At 52.5% G+C, this 17509-nt stretch overlaps 1 protein-coding gene across 3 annotated transcripts; it reads right to left on the minus strand.

Moving 5' to 3' along the window:
• Window positions 1–1054: 1054 nt before the first annotated feature.
• Clk3 (CDC like kinase 3) lies at window positions 1055–16550 on the minus strand. Of its 3 annotated transcripts, none has more exons than XM_051156534.1 (13): window positions 15825–16550; window positions 12062–12213; window positions 11196–11412; window positions 8908–9004; window positions 8565–8631; window positions 5757–5873; window positions 4998–5164; window positions 3792–3886; window positions 3567–3696; window positions 3130–3212; window positions 2596–2675; window positions 2227–2317; window positions 1055–1596 (listed from the first exon to the last, which is right to left on the minus strand). In XM_051156534.1, the coding sequence occupies exons 1-13, from the start codon at window positions 16275–16277 to the stop codon at window positions 1420–1422; spliced, it is 1926 nt and encodes a 641-aa protein (XP_051012491.1). In that variant the 5' UTR covers window positions 16278–16550; the 3' UTR covers window positions 1055–1419. The 3 variants fall into 3 exon arrangements, with proteins under 3 accessions (XP_051012491.1, XP_051012492.1, XP_051012493.1); XM_051156535.1 differs by lacking the exon at window positions 15825–16550 and adding an exon at window positions 15788–15808 and having other exon boundaries at window positions 1075–1596; XM_051156536.1 differs by lacking the exon at window positions 15825–16550 and adding an exon at window positions 12703–12722 and having other exon boundaries at window positions 1075–1596.
• Between the last annotated feature and the right edge of the window lie 959 nt (window positions 16551–17509).

Genomic DNA, 17509 nt, shown 5'->3' on the forward strand with positions numbered 1-17509 from the left:
TTAGTAGAATAGGACCATGCCTGGAGCCTTAGCAGGGACCTTTGCAAAGGACTTGTACTTTGAAGCTCTTCCACACAGGCTTTCTGTTGTGCCTATCTCTGGTTGAGGGGTACAAGGTGGACAGGCAGATGGGGCTCACTAAGATGTTTGGGTACAAGGGTAAACCCTGGGACCATGGCTTTCAGGCTACTTTCTTGTCTTGTAGGAGCGAGGCCAGGAACAGATGTTGATAGCCTTTCCTTTCTTTCCATCTTTTCTCTAAAGTTATCTCCAGCTGCAGGAAAGAGACCAGTTCTTTGAAAGGACTTTGTTGCTTTCAAGCTAGGTCTCTTTTCTAAAGGCAAGGTTCAACTGGGACAGCAGGCAGCTACTACAGGTTACTAGACACTGAGGTAGACCACTGGTCCTGAAGATGGCTAACATTAGGAAGTTCTGGTGACCCTGGAGGTGACTGACTTTGAAGAAGCCTCACCCCTCCCTGCCCTTGGCTGGACTTCCCCAGCGTTACTGGAAGTGTATTACTCCTACCTGCAGCTCTTTTTGGAAGTTCCTGCCCAGTGCCTGGTTTCAGTCAGTCAAGTGGTCACATATGTCACTAATGCATGCAGCTCTTGGGGAACCCAAAGCCAGCACCACAATAAAGTGACAGTTCTTTGCTATCTGAACTGCTTCCCTAATCCCTAGGAGCCTGCCTGTTGGGTATGTGCATAGTGACACAATGGCCAAGGCAAAACCAGAGTCTGCTTGGTTAACTACAGTGTGCTATAAAAAAAAGTCCAAGAGCCTTCTAGGTCTGGCACCTCTTCTGCCTCATCCCTATCCTGGGGCTAAAGCTCTACATAACCCTAGAGCAGTGGTTCTCAGCCTTTCCAAATGCTGTGACCTGAAGATTGTTTTCATTGCTACGTCACAACAGTTTACTGCTACTATGCATTGTATTGCAGATACCTGCTTTCTGATGATCTTAGGTGACCACCCCTGTGAAAAGTGATTCGACCCCGAAGGGGTCATGTCCCAGATTGAGAACCACTGCCCTAGAGTGATGTTTCAGCTTCTGGCTTACGTCTGGCCCAATTCCACACTTAGCTTTCCACAAGCTGAGCTGCTGAGAAAGACTTTATTAAACAAGTCAGTCAGAGAAGGGAGAAGGCAAGAAGCCTGGAGATGGACACACTGGTACCAGGGGAGTACAAACAGTAAGAAACACTTTATTATAACTTTACAACATATAAATAGCTTGGGTCCAATCTGTGCTTTCTGGCAGCTGGGCACCACATCCCCCATCCCTTGCAGGTTCCTGCCTTCCTTCACATTGCACTGTTCATTGGTGGCTCTGGCTAAGGCCAGTAGGAGAGGCTGGAGAAAGGGGCCAGCAGCCCAGTCCAGCTCTCCAACTCTTGCTGTGCTGGCCTGCACTTGTCATCTGCTGGGGTTACGGCTGCTGTGGAAGGACCGCTCCTCAGGGGTCAGGCCAGCAAAGAAGGGGTGCAGCAAGGCTTCTGCCAATGTGATGCGCTGAGCAGGGTCGAACTCTAACATCCTCCTCATCAGGTCAAACAGCTGCACATGCTCCAGGGAGTCCTGGAGCATGTAACTCTGCTCAAGGACACAAGGTGCCTCAGTTTGATGGCAGGGTTGTGGGAAGCCACTGCAGTCCCCTTGCCTCTGGGTGCCTTGCTGGGATGGGTTGAGGAGGAGGACTACTTCTGCCCTCCAGGACAGAAGAGCCGCTCCTTTCCTTTCATGCTCAGAATTTAGGCTACCGGGTGGGATCTTGAAGGGTTGGTGCCTCTACCCCACATGCAAAGTTCTGATGGGTGGGTAGAAATCACCTCTGCAAAAAGTACTTGTCCAGGTACCAAATTACAGTTGACAGGCCTCCTTTCTGGCCACACCTAGGTCTTCCCTCCCCCTTGCCTCAGTTCTGCCTAGTTCTTCCCAAAATTCAGAGAGGGGGACAGGAAGCAGCAGCAGTCTGACAGCTGGCTCTTCTGGGTATTTCCCCATTACATTCTCATTCACCCTGTGAACAGGGACAGGGCTATGGGCCCAGTAAGGGCAGATTCAGAAAGCCTCACTGCCAGTACCCAGTAGTCTTGGGTGCTGCCTCACACAGAACTGGGATGATCAGGCAGCTGCTGGCTGCCCATCCTGTCTCTGCTGCTTGTTTGCCCAATGCCTGGGGTCTCCTTGGCATGAGCTGAGCTGGGGGAGCCAGAAACTGACCTTCAGAGGTTTGCAGTTCTCCTTCACATAGCGCCCATCAGAGCTGTTCTCATCCCAAACCAGGCCCCCTTTGTAGAAATATTTCTGCTTCCTAGAAAGTTAATAGGGAGGAGAAAGGGAGTCAAGGAGTATAAGCCCTTAGGGTCTGGGCTTCAGTGGGAAGTTGGAAAAGATGGCTCCTGACAGTCTTCAGGTAGCAACAGGGCCAGAGAAGAGGTATGGGCCAGACCAGCAAGTGGGGGCAATAGTTTTTACCAGGCCCAGGTTCAAGGGCCATATAGTAAAAGGCCTTTTAAGAGCTGGCAGAACCACAGAGTACTTAGCAAAGGCTATATACCCTGCTGACCCAGAGCCTTGGAGACTTCTTACCTGGTGCGGTGGATCATGTGTGATGGGATGGGCCCCAGGATCTTCTCCATCATAACCAAGTGTTCTCTGTTTTCATGGGTCTGCAGAAGACCAGGGACAGAGCAAGTAGGAATTAGGCCCAATCTCTTCCTACTTTGAGATTATAAAGGGTGAGGAAAGACAGGCCAAGAGCTCTGTTGTTCCAGGAGAGGAAACCCAAGCTGGTGGCAGGCCATAGGCCTAGAACCAGGACCAGGCTCGTGCTCTTCAGCCTGACAGATGGACCTGGTTGGCTAACTGCACATCAAGTTGGTTCTTCATGCCATAGGATGACAATGATAGACCCTTGTCCAGACAGAATTTGTACCCAGTCTTGTCCTTGGTGAAATCCTCCCTATGTGCTTTAGACTCCCCATCTGACTCCTTCCCTTGACCAACTATAGCCCTTAAGAATCTAGATTCACATTGTAGGGACAGGGATGGAAGAACTCAACTCCTCAACCACACCGAGCTTCCTGCCCATGTGCCCTGCAACCCAGCAACTCAGTGCTTTACCTGGAAGAGTGTAAAGCCCCGGTAGTACTCGAAGAGAATGCAGCCAATACTCCAGACATCACATGGCTGTGCCCAGCCCAGCTCTGTAAGCATAGACAGTAAGAGATGAGGCCCAGCACCCCAAATTCCCAGGAAGCTGCCACTCTGGCTGGCAGAACTCTTGCCCAAGCCCCACTAACAAGGCTGTTTCTAAGACCAAGACTACCTCAGCATCTTGAGAATGTCCAATCATGGGTGGCAGACTGACAGGTACTGCTTACCACCACCGGCCTCACTGAGACAGGGTCTTGTATAGTTAGTCCAAGGCTGGCCTTGATGATCTTTTCTGCCTCTACCTTCTAAGGACTTAATTACAGGTATGCACCACTACATCCAGCTATGCATTTTGATAACCACCCAATGTAAACAATATTGGAGGCTATGAAGCCGCTACTCACCAAGGATCACCTCAGGTGGGCGATAGTGACGGGTGGCCACAATGGTGGTATGATGTTCATGGTCAAATGTGGCACTGCCGAAGTCTGCCACTCGGATGCTGGTGTTCTTCACTGACTTTTCCTCGCAGCTCTGAAGGGAAGGCATGCCAGCTAGGTCAGTCTGCCCAGGTGGGTGGCCTACCTTGGAGCAGGGCCACACTCTTGTCTACCCAGTCAGTGCTCTACCTTGTGCTCATTGTAGAGGGTTTCAAACTCCGAATTCACAAACAAGATGTTCTCTGGCTTCAAGTCTGTGTGGGTCAGCTGGTTCTCATGTAGAACTAGGGAAAGGAGAAGCACATGTTTAGGTCCTAGATTGCCCACCAGTTCTAGGCCCTAGTAGCCCTTCCCAGCTTTCTTTTTTTAAATAATTTTATCTTATGTGCATTGGTGTGAGGGCATCAGATCCCTTGGAATTAAGAGTTACAGACAGTTGTGAGCTGCCACATGGGTGCTGGGAATTGAACCTTGCTCCTCTGAAAGAGCAGACTGTGTTCTTAACCACTGAGCCATCTCTCCAGCCCCCAGCTTTCTTTTTAAGAGCTCCGTGAAGCTGCCTCATAAACCTTCAGAAGGCACCAAAGGGATGCTTTCATCAAAAAACTGTTTTACCACTCTCTTCAGAGACAGAGCCTCGCATCTCCGGAAGCTTCAGCGTTGGTAAATCCTTTACCCCCAGGCCTTGCTGCACTAAAGCTGACTGTTGGATCACATACCTATAAAGCAATCTCTGAGCAAGGAAACCTCCTGCCTCCAATGTGTTTCACTGGCACATTGTACCACTCAATCTTTTTCAACTTCAAGGTTCCCATTTGGCCTATAGTATCCTCACAACTCCAAGGCCCCACCTGAGCCAGAACACTCTCCAGCACGTTCCTTCTCTACTGGAGGAGTCAACACATTCTGGACCTTTACAGAGCTGTGCCCCTTTTCTAGTCACCTACTCAGGCCCTGCACATCTTAGTTCTGTGCCTTTCACTTGTCACTTTCCAAGTTCCCTTTCTACTTAAGTCCATCAGAGCTGTTCAAGATTGGTGGACAGATGAGTGGCAGAGGTCTCTGGGTAGCAGAACCTGAGAAATCTGCCAGGTTCACCTTTTTCCTCTTTTCCATAAAGGTGAAGGCAGGGTCAGTAGCTAGGGCCACTGCTAGAGTACTTTGCTGTTTTCTTCCTAAGCACCTAGAGAAGAGCCTGACCCATGAAGTCCCTCCAGGGGTCTCAACTTTTCCCATCCTTGTACTGAGATTCCTTATCGGAAGACAAAAGGACCTCTCAGGCGCTATAAGCCTATGAAACCTTGCAGGATGATCAACAGTGTACTAGAGGACAGCAAGACCACCTGGTGACTTTGTTTTGAGGGTAACGTACCCCATGCTCCAGTGGACACTTACATCTAAGGGCATGGCAGAGCTGATAGGCCATGTGCCGGACATGTGGTAGGGGGTAAGGCTGGAAGTTGTTCTCCTTCAGGAACTCAAAGGTGTTCTTGCCCAGGAGCTCAAAGGCGATGCACATATGGCCATGGAAGTTGAACCAGTCAGACATCAGGACGCACAAGCTAGAGGAAAAGGATAGATGGGGGTTCAAGCTCTGCCTCACCTGACCTCATGTAAGGTCACTGTTTTGCACACCAAGCAACTATCACACAGATGGGCTCTGAACAAGAACTGTGCTCCTGCTGTGTGGAGGGGCTACATTTTGATTCCAGCTCATACATGGCTGGGATGGTGAGCAACCCTGCCACATAGACACTGAGGGGCCGATAGAATTGCACCACACAACACAGGACTCCAGGAACTGCTGAGCTTCTTGAGGACCTGGGCCGGCACAACCCCCTCTGCTGAATGTAGCACAGTTAAGTGCTTGTAGAGAAGCTGACTGGTGTCTATCTGCCAAAGAAAAGGTCTCTTCTTTAGGTATCCAAACAGTGTCACAAACCTGTGAGGTCCTTAACTCATAAATGCACGGCCGGGACTACTTCAGAACACAAAGCCAGGTAGGTTAGAGCCTTAGTACAAGGGCTCAAACTGAGGACCGTGAGAAAGTAGTACCAAATGTGTGAAGGACAGAAGTCCCAGGGGGTCCAGGCAGATGGACTAGAGGATGCTACGCCATTGAGTGACGCCCTCCCACTCCTTGCAGATACTCACAACTTATTCTCTTTGTCTTTTTCCTTGATTTTCTTGAGAACATTAATTTCTAGACGGGCAGCCTCCCGGTATTTGCCCACATTACGGATGATCTTCAGAGCCACCTGTGACTTCCCTCTGTAGACCAGGAAAGAAGCAAAGGCTCTCCTCAGCCAAGTGCCTAGCTCTCTCCCCTTCCCTGGAATCCTCCCAGCAACTCAAAACAAACCCCACTATATAAACCACAGGTCTTGAAACAGTGTTCATACTTGAGATCCAGTCTGTTGAAAGCACCACCACACCTCTGCTTACCATACACTCCCCTGGCATCTGTATGAATGGTCTTGGCTTCCATGCTGTCATGTGCCTTAGGATCTCAAGACCTTCCAGCTCCCCAGGGAGAATTCAGGCAGGAGTTGAGGCCCATCCTGACTAACCCTAGTCCCTGGAAGCTTATTTGACAACCTACTCTGTACCCAGAGCTCAACCACACACTTTCTTGACCTGGAGAGTAATGCAGCTTTTTTTTTTTTTTTTTTGGTTTTTCAAGACATGGTCTTTTTCTGTGTAGACCAGGCTGGCCTTGAACTCACAGCGATCCGCCTGCCTCTGCCTCCTGAGGGCTGGGATTAAAGGCGTGCGCCACCACTGCCTGGCTGAGTAATGAGGCTTAACAAGCAGTTAGGGTGCCAGCAGTGGAATCTTTGCTGGAGGCTTGGGTCATTCATTCCCTATACTATACCCTAACCCAGGTCCCTTTCCCCAACTAGCTAACTGCCTCAGCCTTTGCCACCAGCTACAGAGGGCCAAGAACACATCCTCAGTGTCCCATGAGCGTTCCCACAGTTTTTGCTCTGCCCTTCAGACACTACTCCCACTCTAGTAGGCCATCTGCAGGACGTGAGCAAACATGTAAACATGGCAGGCTAGGTTGCCAAGACTTGGAAAGGTAGTATTGAGGTGCCAGTAGAGACCTGAAATGAAGTGGTCCTGGCTCACCAGGATGTATCCTCTGGTACACCTCAAGGGTTGGCCTTGATGCTGTGAACAAGTTCATAGGCCCACCCATGGGCAAAGGCAACTTCTTCGGAATGCCCTCATCTCCTCCCTCCCTCCTACCCCACCCCTAATTTTTCCTAAGCAATCTCGTCTTTAAGACAGGTGTAACTCATTCCAAAAGTAGGGCTGCCAGCAAAGCTTATGTCTACCTCCACTGACTCCTTTTGAATTCTTTAAAGGTTCCCAAGACCTTATGACTTCAAAGGCTCATTTCACACCCTTAGCTACTCAAAGAGGGACCACCCACACACTGTAGCTTTCTTCCTGTGGCAGAATTCTTGGATCTGTCCTGTCTACATCTGGTCACCGGACAGTATATATGTGCCCTGATATTCATTCTAGGGTCATGATGGAAGAAGGGGTATTTGGCTGGAAAATGGGAGCAGGAGGAAGTTTCTCGGTCACACTAGCACTTCATCTCATGGCTGCCTTTGGCTCTGAGAAGCTCACTAACAGCAGGCCCAGCTCTATCATCAATAGCTGAGGTGTAACTTGGGCACACCAGAAAATGTCCATTTTTCATCTCTGAAGCAGTGACTGGCATGGCTCAAATGAGGACACCAGCACTCTGTAGCTAATGCACTAGAGCAATTAAAAGTTATTAAGGCAGGAATACAAGTGGCCTCCCCGAGGATTGCCTCTCTTAACACATAGCTACAAAAGGAAGCAAGGACTCTAATCTGGCAGGTGATAAGGGAGTGTTGGAAAGAGTGATTGGGCCCCAGCAGAATGGCATATACAGGCACTGCCTTCCCCAGTCTGGAGACACTCAGCATAGGCTACTCTGGGGTAGGACATCTACATCTACCACAAGGGGGTTAGGCAGTAGCTGCTGGGTAAGAAAGGGCAGAGTCTCATTTCCCTCAGCTGGGATCTCTTAGGCAGACGGAGGAGGGGCAAAGACAGTATCAGGCCAGGCCAGAAGCAGTTTCAATCTTCTAGCCAAGAGGAGAGGCCACTTCTTCAGACTTCTGAAACAAGGTCCCTCCCCACAACAGTCTTATCTTTTGTTTGTTTTCTTTTGTTTCTCCCTGTAATGCCTTGGCTGTCCTGGAACTCTCTTTGTAGACCAGGCTGGCCTTAAACTCACAGAAATCTACCTCCTGAGTGCACCACTATTAGTCTTGTCTTTTTTGGGGGGGTGGGGGGTGGGGGGGTGACAGGGTTTCTCTGTGTAGCCTTGGCTGTCCTAGACTTGTTTTGTAGTCCAGGCTGGCCTTGAACTCACAGCGATCTGCCTGCCTCTGCCTCCCGAGTGCTGGGACTAAAGGCGTGCGATACCACGCCTGGCCTGATCGTGTCTTTAACACAGGTGTAACTTATTCTAAAAGAAGCCCTGCTAGGGCTGCTAGGGAAGCTGAATTCCACCCCACTGGCCCTGCATGGACTCCCTTTAAAATCCTTAAAGGTTCCCAGGACCTTTTATCTGTCTTTTTCTCTGCCCAAGTAACCAGAAAAATGAATGAGGCCTGGCCAAAAATCTCCAAAAGCTCATAGGGTGCGGCTCCAGGCCACAGAGAAGCCAGGCCTTTGGCCCTGCCCTAATATCCAATGCAGGGAACTAGGGCAGAGGCACACACTAACCAGAAGTAGTTCTTGGGCAGGGATGTCACATGCCTGTCAAATCCCAAGAATGTTTCCCTTATTTCATGAGATCAGCAAAACCCAACACATACATCCAGCATTGGTACTACCCTCCAAAAAAAGCTACAGTAGCTCTTCCAAGGATGCTCCCATGCAGAGCGGGCTGTGCTGCCCCAGCATGCTTACCTGGCATGGTCCAAGCACTCCACCACCTTGCCAAAGGTGCCTTCACCCAGGTTCCCCACGATTTCATCTGCGAGAGAGAAGAAGCTGGGCATGAGAGTCTGGAGGGCGGGAGGCTGGCAGCTCCTGCAAGTTCACAGCATTCAAATCCTCAAAAACAACAAAGGTTCTTGCTCACTGCTACACTCTTTAAAACAGAAGTTGCTAGTGTCTGTGTCATTCAGGCAATTACTGGTGGCCCCACTAAGGCGCCACGCGCACTAGAGGCCCCTCCACGCAGGAGAGGTCTCATCTAACAAGGGGGGTAGAAAGTAGAGAGGTAAAGTTTTACGAAAGGTGGCTGTACATCGCTCTTGGAGCCAATCGCCGATCCGGCACACCAGGTGGCCCTCCTTGTCATCTTCCACACTCCGGCTGCTGCGCTTACTGCTCTGTTGGCTTCTCTGCATGCACCGCCCCCCGAAACGCCATCCGACCAATCGCATGGTAGGCGGTTCCGATTGACAGATTGAGGTGTCAGTCAAAGGCAGAGGTGGAGACGGTGAGGAGCCGGTGGGTTGGTTGGTTGGATTTTCCAGATCCCAGCATTTCATAAGGCACACAGCATATATAACGATAGGGATATTGCAAGGGACACGTCAAGACACAAACTGACTTCAAAACAGAAAAGCAAAAACAGCTACAGGTATGTAAGAAAACTCGGACATTATCTCTAAGAAGAGTGCCACAAATGCTCAGAAAGATGTCCTGCCTCTAACACAGAGGGGCCAGGCCCCAAGTACAGCCACATCCCTGACTCCCTCCTGTTGAGTCTCCCCCACCCTGACCCGCCCATAACTTTGGCTAGAGCTGAAGACATTCTAGAGTGACCGGCGCAGAAAAGGCCGCTGGCCCAGCCTGGGTCCAACCTTTTGGACTGGTCGGAGGGCTATCCTGGCTTCAGCAGCAACAGTATGCTCAGCCTGTCCTTGCCTGCCGCTGCTCGCCCACACAGCCTTACAACATATTCAACAGCTGCCACATAGAACCAACCTACTACCTGCCCCCGCATGACATCCTTGGCCAGACTTAACCAACTACCAGAAACAGCCTTCTGCCAGCAGCCCTCCTGCCACCAGACTCCAGAAGGAAATGAGCCTGGCTGAGATTCTTCGGGCTAGCCGACCTTCAGGCCCCAAGCCAGCTCCTGACCTGGCCGTAAGACTTGTGCCACTCATAACCAGACCTGTTCCACAACCACAGAGGGCACAAAAAAATAAGCAGAGCACCAGACTTGCACTGCCACCCAGTGGCAGCATGTGGCACTGTGTGAGGCCACAGGCCATGCTGGATTCACCTGCAAGAGCCAACCTTCAACCCACACCACTCAAGTGACAGAGCACTGGGCAGAGAAGATACTTCCACTACTACTCAGAGGCCTCTTGGCCAGCAGGAGGACAACATGGGGAGAACCAATGGGGAGAAGAGAAGACAGCACATAACTTCAGAAACACACAAGTGACTTTCTCTTTCCATGGGACTGGGTAGTGTGGGCTCTTGGTCTGTTCAATACACCACCCTAGAATGCTGGCCAGCCTCTGTTCTTTAAGTGGCCTGCAACAAGGTGAGGCCTGGGGCCCTATCACACAGATAGCTGCCTCTCCTCACCACAAGTACCCCACCTATAAAGAAACAAAGTAGAAGAGAGCCTGGCTAAAGGTCAGATTGGAAGCTCCCAATCTGAGCTGACAGGGCAAAGTGATGTGCTCCTACAGACCAGCAACTTGGAAGGCTGAACATAGAAATTCAAGACCCGTATCAAAAAAAGAAAGGACTAGGAAGCCAGGCCATGGTGCCCAGCGCTGAGGAAGCAGAGGCAAAAGGATCATGAGTTTTAAGCCAGCCTGGAATACATAACAAGACTCTCAAAAACAAAGAGGAGGCGTGGGGACTGGGGTGTGATCCAGTTCAGTAGTAGAGCACTTGCCTAGTATGCATGAGTCCTGGGTTGGACTCCCAGCGTTTAAAAAAGAAAAACAAAACTGACTGGTGAAGTGTCTCTTTTTTATTGGGTAGTGCAGACTCTGGTCCTCTGGGAGCGGAGGGCTATGGAACGAGGCTGCAGAGGTAGTCAAGTTCACACTCATCAACGCACTTAGCTATGTGTTGGGGATGAAGGGGACAAGACCTGATATGAAAAAGACCAGGTCATATAGCCCCAAACCACAAACCAACAATCTTAGTACGATCCCTGAGAAGCGTGTCCCAGTCATGTGTACCATGTAGCCTGCGTCTAGAACAGTGCGTAGACACAGACAGGCTGGAAACCAGCCAACGCCGGAGCCAGAGCCCCTGTAGTTGCCAGTGGCAAGGGGCCAGAAGATAGAGGGCATAACATTCTTGCTTAGTCCTGTACCAGAGGATACATATGTGCGCTCATGTGCATACACACGTGTACACACACACACACGTACACACACACACACACACACACACACACACGAGCCCATGTACACACATGCACACAGGCTGTGCACGCACAATGGTGTATGTGCACAGGGCTGCCAGTACTCACCCAGACCAGCCAGCCTGAGAGAAAACGAGAAAGAGATGAGGCCTTTAGGCCCCTGTTAGCACACTCTGGCCACCACTCACCGAGGAGGCGCTGCTACAAGACCTGGTTCTGCGTTTGTGACAGTGGTGGGCATGCTTGCGGGTACGGTATGGCCCCCTCTCTCGTGACCGTCTCCGATGTCGAGACCGTGAAGATCCATAGCAGTCCTCTCCAAAGGATGGGCTCCGCTCTTCGCACCGATATGTGTCGCTGTCTCGGTGCTCCCGGTATCTCCGCTGGTAGGGTAGGCGATCATGGCTGCCAAGAGGGGTAGAGACATGAGTCAAGAAGGGCCCTGTTCCTGTCAGCAGGCAGAGACCTTTGGCAGGGCCCCTGCAAAGGCTCTCAAGGAAAGCCTGTTAGAGCTGAAGCATCTAGGCTGAGGGGAAATGAACAGTAGAGAAGAAGGTGCCAAGGTACCAAGCTTACTCCCCAGAGCCTTGGGTATGGCAGTGTACCGCCAGTGCCACAAACAGGGAGGGGGGAGAAGAGACAAGTGAGCACAGGGCAAGGCCTCCAACAGTGCCAGAGCTGACCAGCCTGGCACAACTGTAACTTTGGTCTGGGGGGACTCAGATAGGACTTGGGACCAGTCTTTCCAAGGCAAGGCTGATGTTCCTACTTCCCACTGGGGAAGGCTCAGGGGTAGGGTACTGGCCTAGAAAATACAAAGGGAGAAGGATCACTCTGTGACAAAGAAAGGAAGGTGACAAAGAAGGTAGTTTCGCTGAGACTGGAAAATGGAAGTAAGGATAAGTAAGGATCCTAAAGAGGTCAGGGCAAGAATCTCTGGGCAGCTGGGCAGAAGCAGTCATCTAAAGGAACCTGACACCACCTGAGCCTCTGGGCCATTTTGCTCATCTAGCTGAGGAAAGAAGTGTTTCCTTTTAACCTGGATCCCACTCACCTTCTGGACCGTGATCTCCGTGGGGGAGGCTCCCTTCGGGATGGGTATCGTAGCCGACCTTCATGCTCCCGACTGTAAGACCGCCTCCTCTTCCAGCGGTAGCTCAGGTATGGGTCTGGCTCTGGGGAACGGTATCGCTTACAATGATGCATCTAGGCCAGAAGAAAGAGAAAGCCCTGCTCAACACACAGCTCACTGCTTCCAGCCACAGGGCTGCCTGGTGCAGCCAGGTGCTTCTGAAGAAGAGGCCCATTGTTCTGTTTAGAGGCAGCCCCTCCCAGGGCTTTACGAAGTAAAACAGAACTCTGAGGTCACAGTGACAGAACAGCAGACAATGGGTGACTCCCTCCTTTGCCACTGCGAATAAACAAACAGGTGCCTCTCTAGTATGGCCCAGGGCCCTAAACACTTGAAGTGTGTAAGTCAGGATCTGGATACAGAAGTAGATACAGGGGGATGCTGAGCATTTCCACAGAGATGCGGAGGACAGGAGGAAAGGAGAGCTTTTTTGCTCAATTTCTTCCTGCCTATGGGATCCCATAGCCTAAATGTTCTAGAAGCCCAAAGCTAATGAACTGATGGCATAGAGCCAATGTACTAAACTGAAACTTGCTTGGCTACAGCAATGAATTGGACTCAACTCAGAGAAGTTCAAAACTCCCAAGTCAGTGAGGAGCCACAGTAGAAATGAGAACCCTGAGTTGGGTGAGATGGCACATGCCTATAATGCCAGCACTCAGGCAAGCGGAGGCAGAGGGAGCTCTGTCTGGTCTACAAAGTGAGTCCAGGACAGCCAGGGATACACAGAGAAATCCTGTCTCAAAACAACAAGAAACAAAAAGCAAAAAACAAAAACAAAACAACACCCCCCCCCTCCCAAAGTGAGACATAATGTCTCACCAATATTCCCTACCTCTACCAGGTTCCAGCCAAGTGGGCATGGGCCCAGAAGGCCTGGCCTAGCCCTTAGTGACCTATCCACAGTCTCAACCTAGGAAGGTGCCCAATCCTCAGAGAATCTAAGCTTCTTACCTGAGGCACATTTTAGTGGCCCCCAGACCAACTACAGTCCCGTACCAGGTGTTTCACCTTCCACCAAAAGCATCACTGCCCACCTTCTAGCTCCCCTGCTCCAGCACTCTCCCCTATGCCCTACCTCTGGAGGAGCCAAAAAGAGGTGGCTGCAAGTTTACACTGGGATAAAGGACGTGTATTCCTTAGCCATTGAGGACTTTGATGCAACACAGGAGACTCCAAAGCTGGACTAGCAACCAGTTGAGAAAGATGGCACCATGAAGCTGGCACCCTGTTTTCACTCATCCAACTCCTTTACATATTCTCCACCAGATGGCCAGGCAAGAAAACAAGCCTTCAATTGCTCACACCCATCCTCAGGTCTAGCACAGTCCTGGGCTTGCCTGGCCAAGCACTTTTAAACAATCCATCAAGGCTGCTCCATCTCACCAGCACAGTCCAAAAATGAAACAGCTACTTGTGTGTGAGCAGAATGAGAAGGCCAATTCATCTAAACCCCCAGGGGCCCCAAGAACGGCATTGCCATCTATCTTTCCACTAGCAACCCTCCATCTGAAAAGCATGGGCACCCAGAAATCCTTCGCGATACGTACTACATAAAGTCAGTGATTTGTTGTTTTCACAATCATCTCTTTCCCCACCACCATTATCTTATGGCAGATGCTCAAGCTATGGCCTGAAAACAGTATCTCATGTCTCCCTAACTGACTCAAAAGACATCCTACTGGCCAGGGCGCACATCTTCCTACAATGCAAGTGTGGTCCTGCCCATCCCCAGAAGGCAGACAGAGCATCCTAAGCTTCCTATCTGGAGGAAGTGGTGATGTGGTCTAATCCACAGCAGGCCAACATTTTCCTCCTGAGACCTACAAGATTTCTATGACCACTCATGTCTACTTGAGTGGAAAGTCACAGCTTCAGAGTCAAATGCCAACCTGATCCACGGCACTGGCACCTCACTGTTTGTCTTTGGGCGAGTTACTGAACCACTCTAAGCTTCAGACTCCTCTTGCAACAAGGGAACAGTAACCTCTTACAGGATCTGTAAGGATGAAATATGTCTGCCCTATAAAGTCAAAACCCTAGGACAGATAAAGACTAAAGACAGCCTTTCATTAGCACCGGGAAAGTTCCGGGTAACACTCAGGACGACATTGAATGCCTTAATTTATAATTTCTTCCAAGGAGCCGGGGCGTGGTGGCACACGCCTTTAATCCCAACACTCTGGAAGCAGAGGCAGGTGGATTGATATGAGTTTGAGGCCAGCCTGGTTTACAAAGACAGTTCCAGGACAGCCAGAGCGACAGAGAAACCCTGTCTCAAAAACCAAAAACAAAGTAATTCCTTCCAAGGGGCTGGGTAGGAAGTTTTGGCAGAAAATCTTGAACTGAATCCCAGCGCTGCCACTCACTGGCCCCGTGGCCTTATACAAGTCACTCTAGACCTCACTTGCCATGCCTGGAAACTGAAGATAACACCTCCGCGACTGACAAAGATGGCTTAACTATGATAATGACCATCAAGTACCACGTAGAGGTGGTGATGGAGACTATCTCCCTTGCAACGCATCCCAGGCAGGTAAAAAATGGTAAATACCAGGTGTCCCGGCCGCCATCCTCCCAGCCAGGGCTTTTGAGCCTATTTTTCACAAATTCCCTCCGATTCCCTGAAACTTAAGGGCCACAATTATGCTTTGGGAGGCTCTGCTTTACACAATGAAGAAAAAAAAAAAAAAAAAAAACGGCAATGTGACCAATGAAACCAAGCTAAGATGCCAGCTTTTCTCTAAGCAAAGGCCTGCCTGGCTTCTCATTTGCTGTTCCTGGCTAGAGAACCGGGCTGACAAGAAGAGCAGCCAGCCAGGTCAGCGGCTGCCCTCCCGGATTCCTGCCACCCAAGCGACCCATGGTTATTTTTGGCTGGCAGTGCCCCACCACTGCAACCTCAAACCTGCCACCTCGCAAGCTGCGGCTGCCACCGGGCAAAACGGTCCTCCTTTTCAAGGGCACGGAGGAGGGAAGCTGGAAGGCCGCCAACTCCGCCTTGACGGGGGCCAGACTCGGGCAGTTCCCACCCAAGCATCAGGGCACCCGCACCCGGAACTAAAGCACAGAGGCTCCCGACCGGACCGAGGAGCAGCCTGGACATTTGTACTCCCGGCTTGGTCTGACCCATTCTCCGGGATGGAGCGGTTCCATTATAACAAAACACCGAGGGGGCCGGCGGCCCGCACTCGAGTCCCTTCCTTCCACCCGGATCCCAGTGATCTTAGAGCCCCGTTCCCCGTAACCGCCAAGGGAAGACCCGGCGACCAGAGGGACGGGCCAGCCTGAGCCAGAATCAAACTCCAGGCGGCGCGTGGAGGAGGTCTGCGGGCTAAGCCTCGAGCCCGGGGCAGGGAAAGCCTTTCCAGGACAGCCTAGGTCGGACAGGACCCCAGCCTGGAAGCCGGCGCGGAGCCCAAAGTGGATGCTCGCAGCCGACTCCGAGGCCGCTGGGGCTCCGCCTCCAACACCGCGGGAACCAGAAAAGGGGTCTGCAGTGACCGCCCTCCGGGAGAGAAGCGGCGGGTCAGGGGTGAGAGGTCGGGACCGCAGCCTGACGTGGGCCGAAGAGGGAAATAGGTACACGCCGAGACCCGACCGGCAAGCAAGAGCCTTGTACCAGCTTGCCCATCCCCACCGACTCACCCCAGCTGCCCGGCCGCGGGCTCGGGCCCACACTCACCGTCTCCCAGGCTCCGGCTGCGGCTAGGCCCCACTCCCCACTCCGAGCGCCTCTTCCGCTTCCGGCTCCGGCCTCCGCCCGCGGCAGCACCGCCCCCTCGCGTGACGCAGCCGGCGGCGGCCCGGGCTCGACCCGACCCAGAGGCCTGGCCGCTCTAGCCCCCAACTCGCAGGCTCTGGGGGACCTGCCTACCCTGCCAGGGTCGGGGCCGCAGCGGTGGAAGTCTCTTCCGGGAGGTCCCGGGAGCAGCCTCGGCCCGCGGCCCAGCCCTCTCCGTGCTGTGCTGCACGTAGGCCCCCGAGGCCGCATCGGTGCTCGGCCGCGACCGCGGTCTGAGGCCGGCTCCGGGCCGAAAGGAGTAACCCACCGGACTGGTGCCAGGCTGGGTCCGCTCCGCCGCCGCGGCCCGGCTGTGCTCGCCAGCCTCTTCCTACGCGCGGAGAGGACCGGCATTGTTCTCCCGGGGCCCGGGAGGGCGCTAGAGACGAAAGCGGTCGGTGCGCCCGGGCAGATGAAAGCGGGCGCGACTCCGCTTGCGCGCAAGAAGCAAACGACACATTCTGCTCTCGGCTTGTGCGGGTTTTTTGAAAGTCTTGGCGCCACGCCCCAGCTCGCCCGAGCTTGCCGAGCTGTCTCTGGGGAAAGATTCCCGCGAGCCCTTGGCGGAGGGGTCTGACGGAGAGGACGTCCCCTCTCCTTGAACACCTCAGAGCGTCTTGCTGTCAATCAGCACGGTTGCTGGGCTAAAGAAAATCCGCGCCGCACAAAAGCCCCCGCCGTGCCGCGTTCCCACTCTGCCACTCGAGTCACTCGTCGAGCCCTTTTGCCGCGGCCTTCGGGCATGAGGCCACCCGGACTAGACCCCTCCCACTTACTGTCCCACGCTTGGTGATGGCAGGATCATTAAGTCCTATTTTTCCAGAAGGGAAAACAAGTCGCGATGCTTTGGGAAGGTCTCGCTTTGACGGCGTCCCCGCCCCCGCGCGTCGCGCAGCCAAGCGGCCGGGTGCGGCGCCTAATTGCCCCACGCCACGCGAGGCTGGAGCGGCGGGCTGGGGCGGGGCATCCCTTTAGGATCTTGCTGACTCAGCGGGGCAACCAGGGTTTCCCAGGTGACCCCTTCCGAGGCAGGATGCGCGCCTTCATCAGGTGTTGCGGCTCCGGAGACCCCTCCAGTGCTGAAACTGTCTCTAGAGACCTTTGCCTTTCGCTCTGAGGTAGTGGCTCGGCATCTTCATCATCACCCAAGTAAACAACAGTGGCCGAGTTAAAAAGCTGGGTGATTACGTTTGCTAACGCAACCTCAAACTGGCCGCCTTCCAAGCACGCAGGCATTCAAGCAGCCGCTTCGGCTTCTTCTGCCCCTGAGTCCGCCTCATTTATTTCCAGCCTAGAAGCCAAAGATGGAAAAATCCCGGCGTCGGGAGGTGCAGCTCCCACCTGAGGTCTATGCCCACAATGACAGAATTGCATTCATCCATAGGTTTCCGTGCTGTCCTCACCTCCTGCCATTGTTGCCCACCCGCGTTTCCATGACTGCGGGAAACCAGTATTCTCCAGTTTAAGGCTGATATCCCCCAAAAAACTCATGTCTCCTGCCCCACCCTAAGCGTCAAGAATTGGGTAACTTAGGCAGTCTTCCTGATTGCCTTCTAACATGGAAGATTCCACGTGATGTACGCGTA

Source organism: Acomys russatus, chromosome 14, assembly GCF_903995435.1.
Source record: "Acomys russatus chromosome 14, mAcoRus1.1, whole genome shotgun sequence".
Classification (NCBI taxonomy): domain Eukaryota; kingdom Metazoa; phylum Chordata; class Mammalia; order Rodentia; family Muridae; genus Acomys; species Acomys russatus.

Bases quoted from the DNA above. Each gene is read 5' to 3' on its own strand.
- Clk3 (XM_051156534.1), bottom strand. From the start codon at position 16,277: ATGCCGGTCCTCTCCGCGCGTAGGAAGAGGCTGGCGAGCACAGCCGGG. The intron at 5,874-8,564 runs GTAAGCATGCTG...CCTGGTCTACAG, and splicing joins GAGTGCTTGGACCATGCCAG to AGGGAAGTCACAGGTGGCTC. The intron at 3,887-4,997 runs GTAAGTGTCCAC...TCCTTTCCCTAG, and splicing joins GCTCTGCCATGCCCTTAGAT to TTCTACATGAGAACCAGCTG.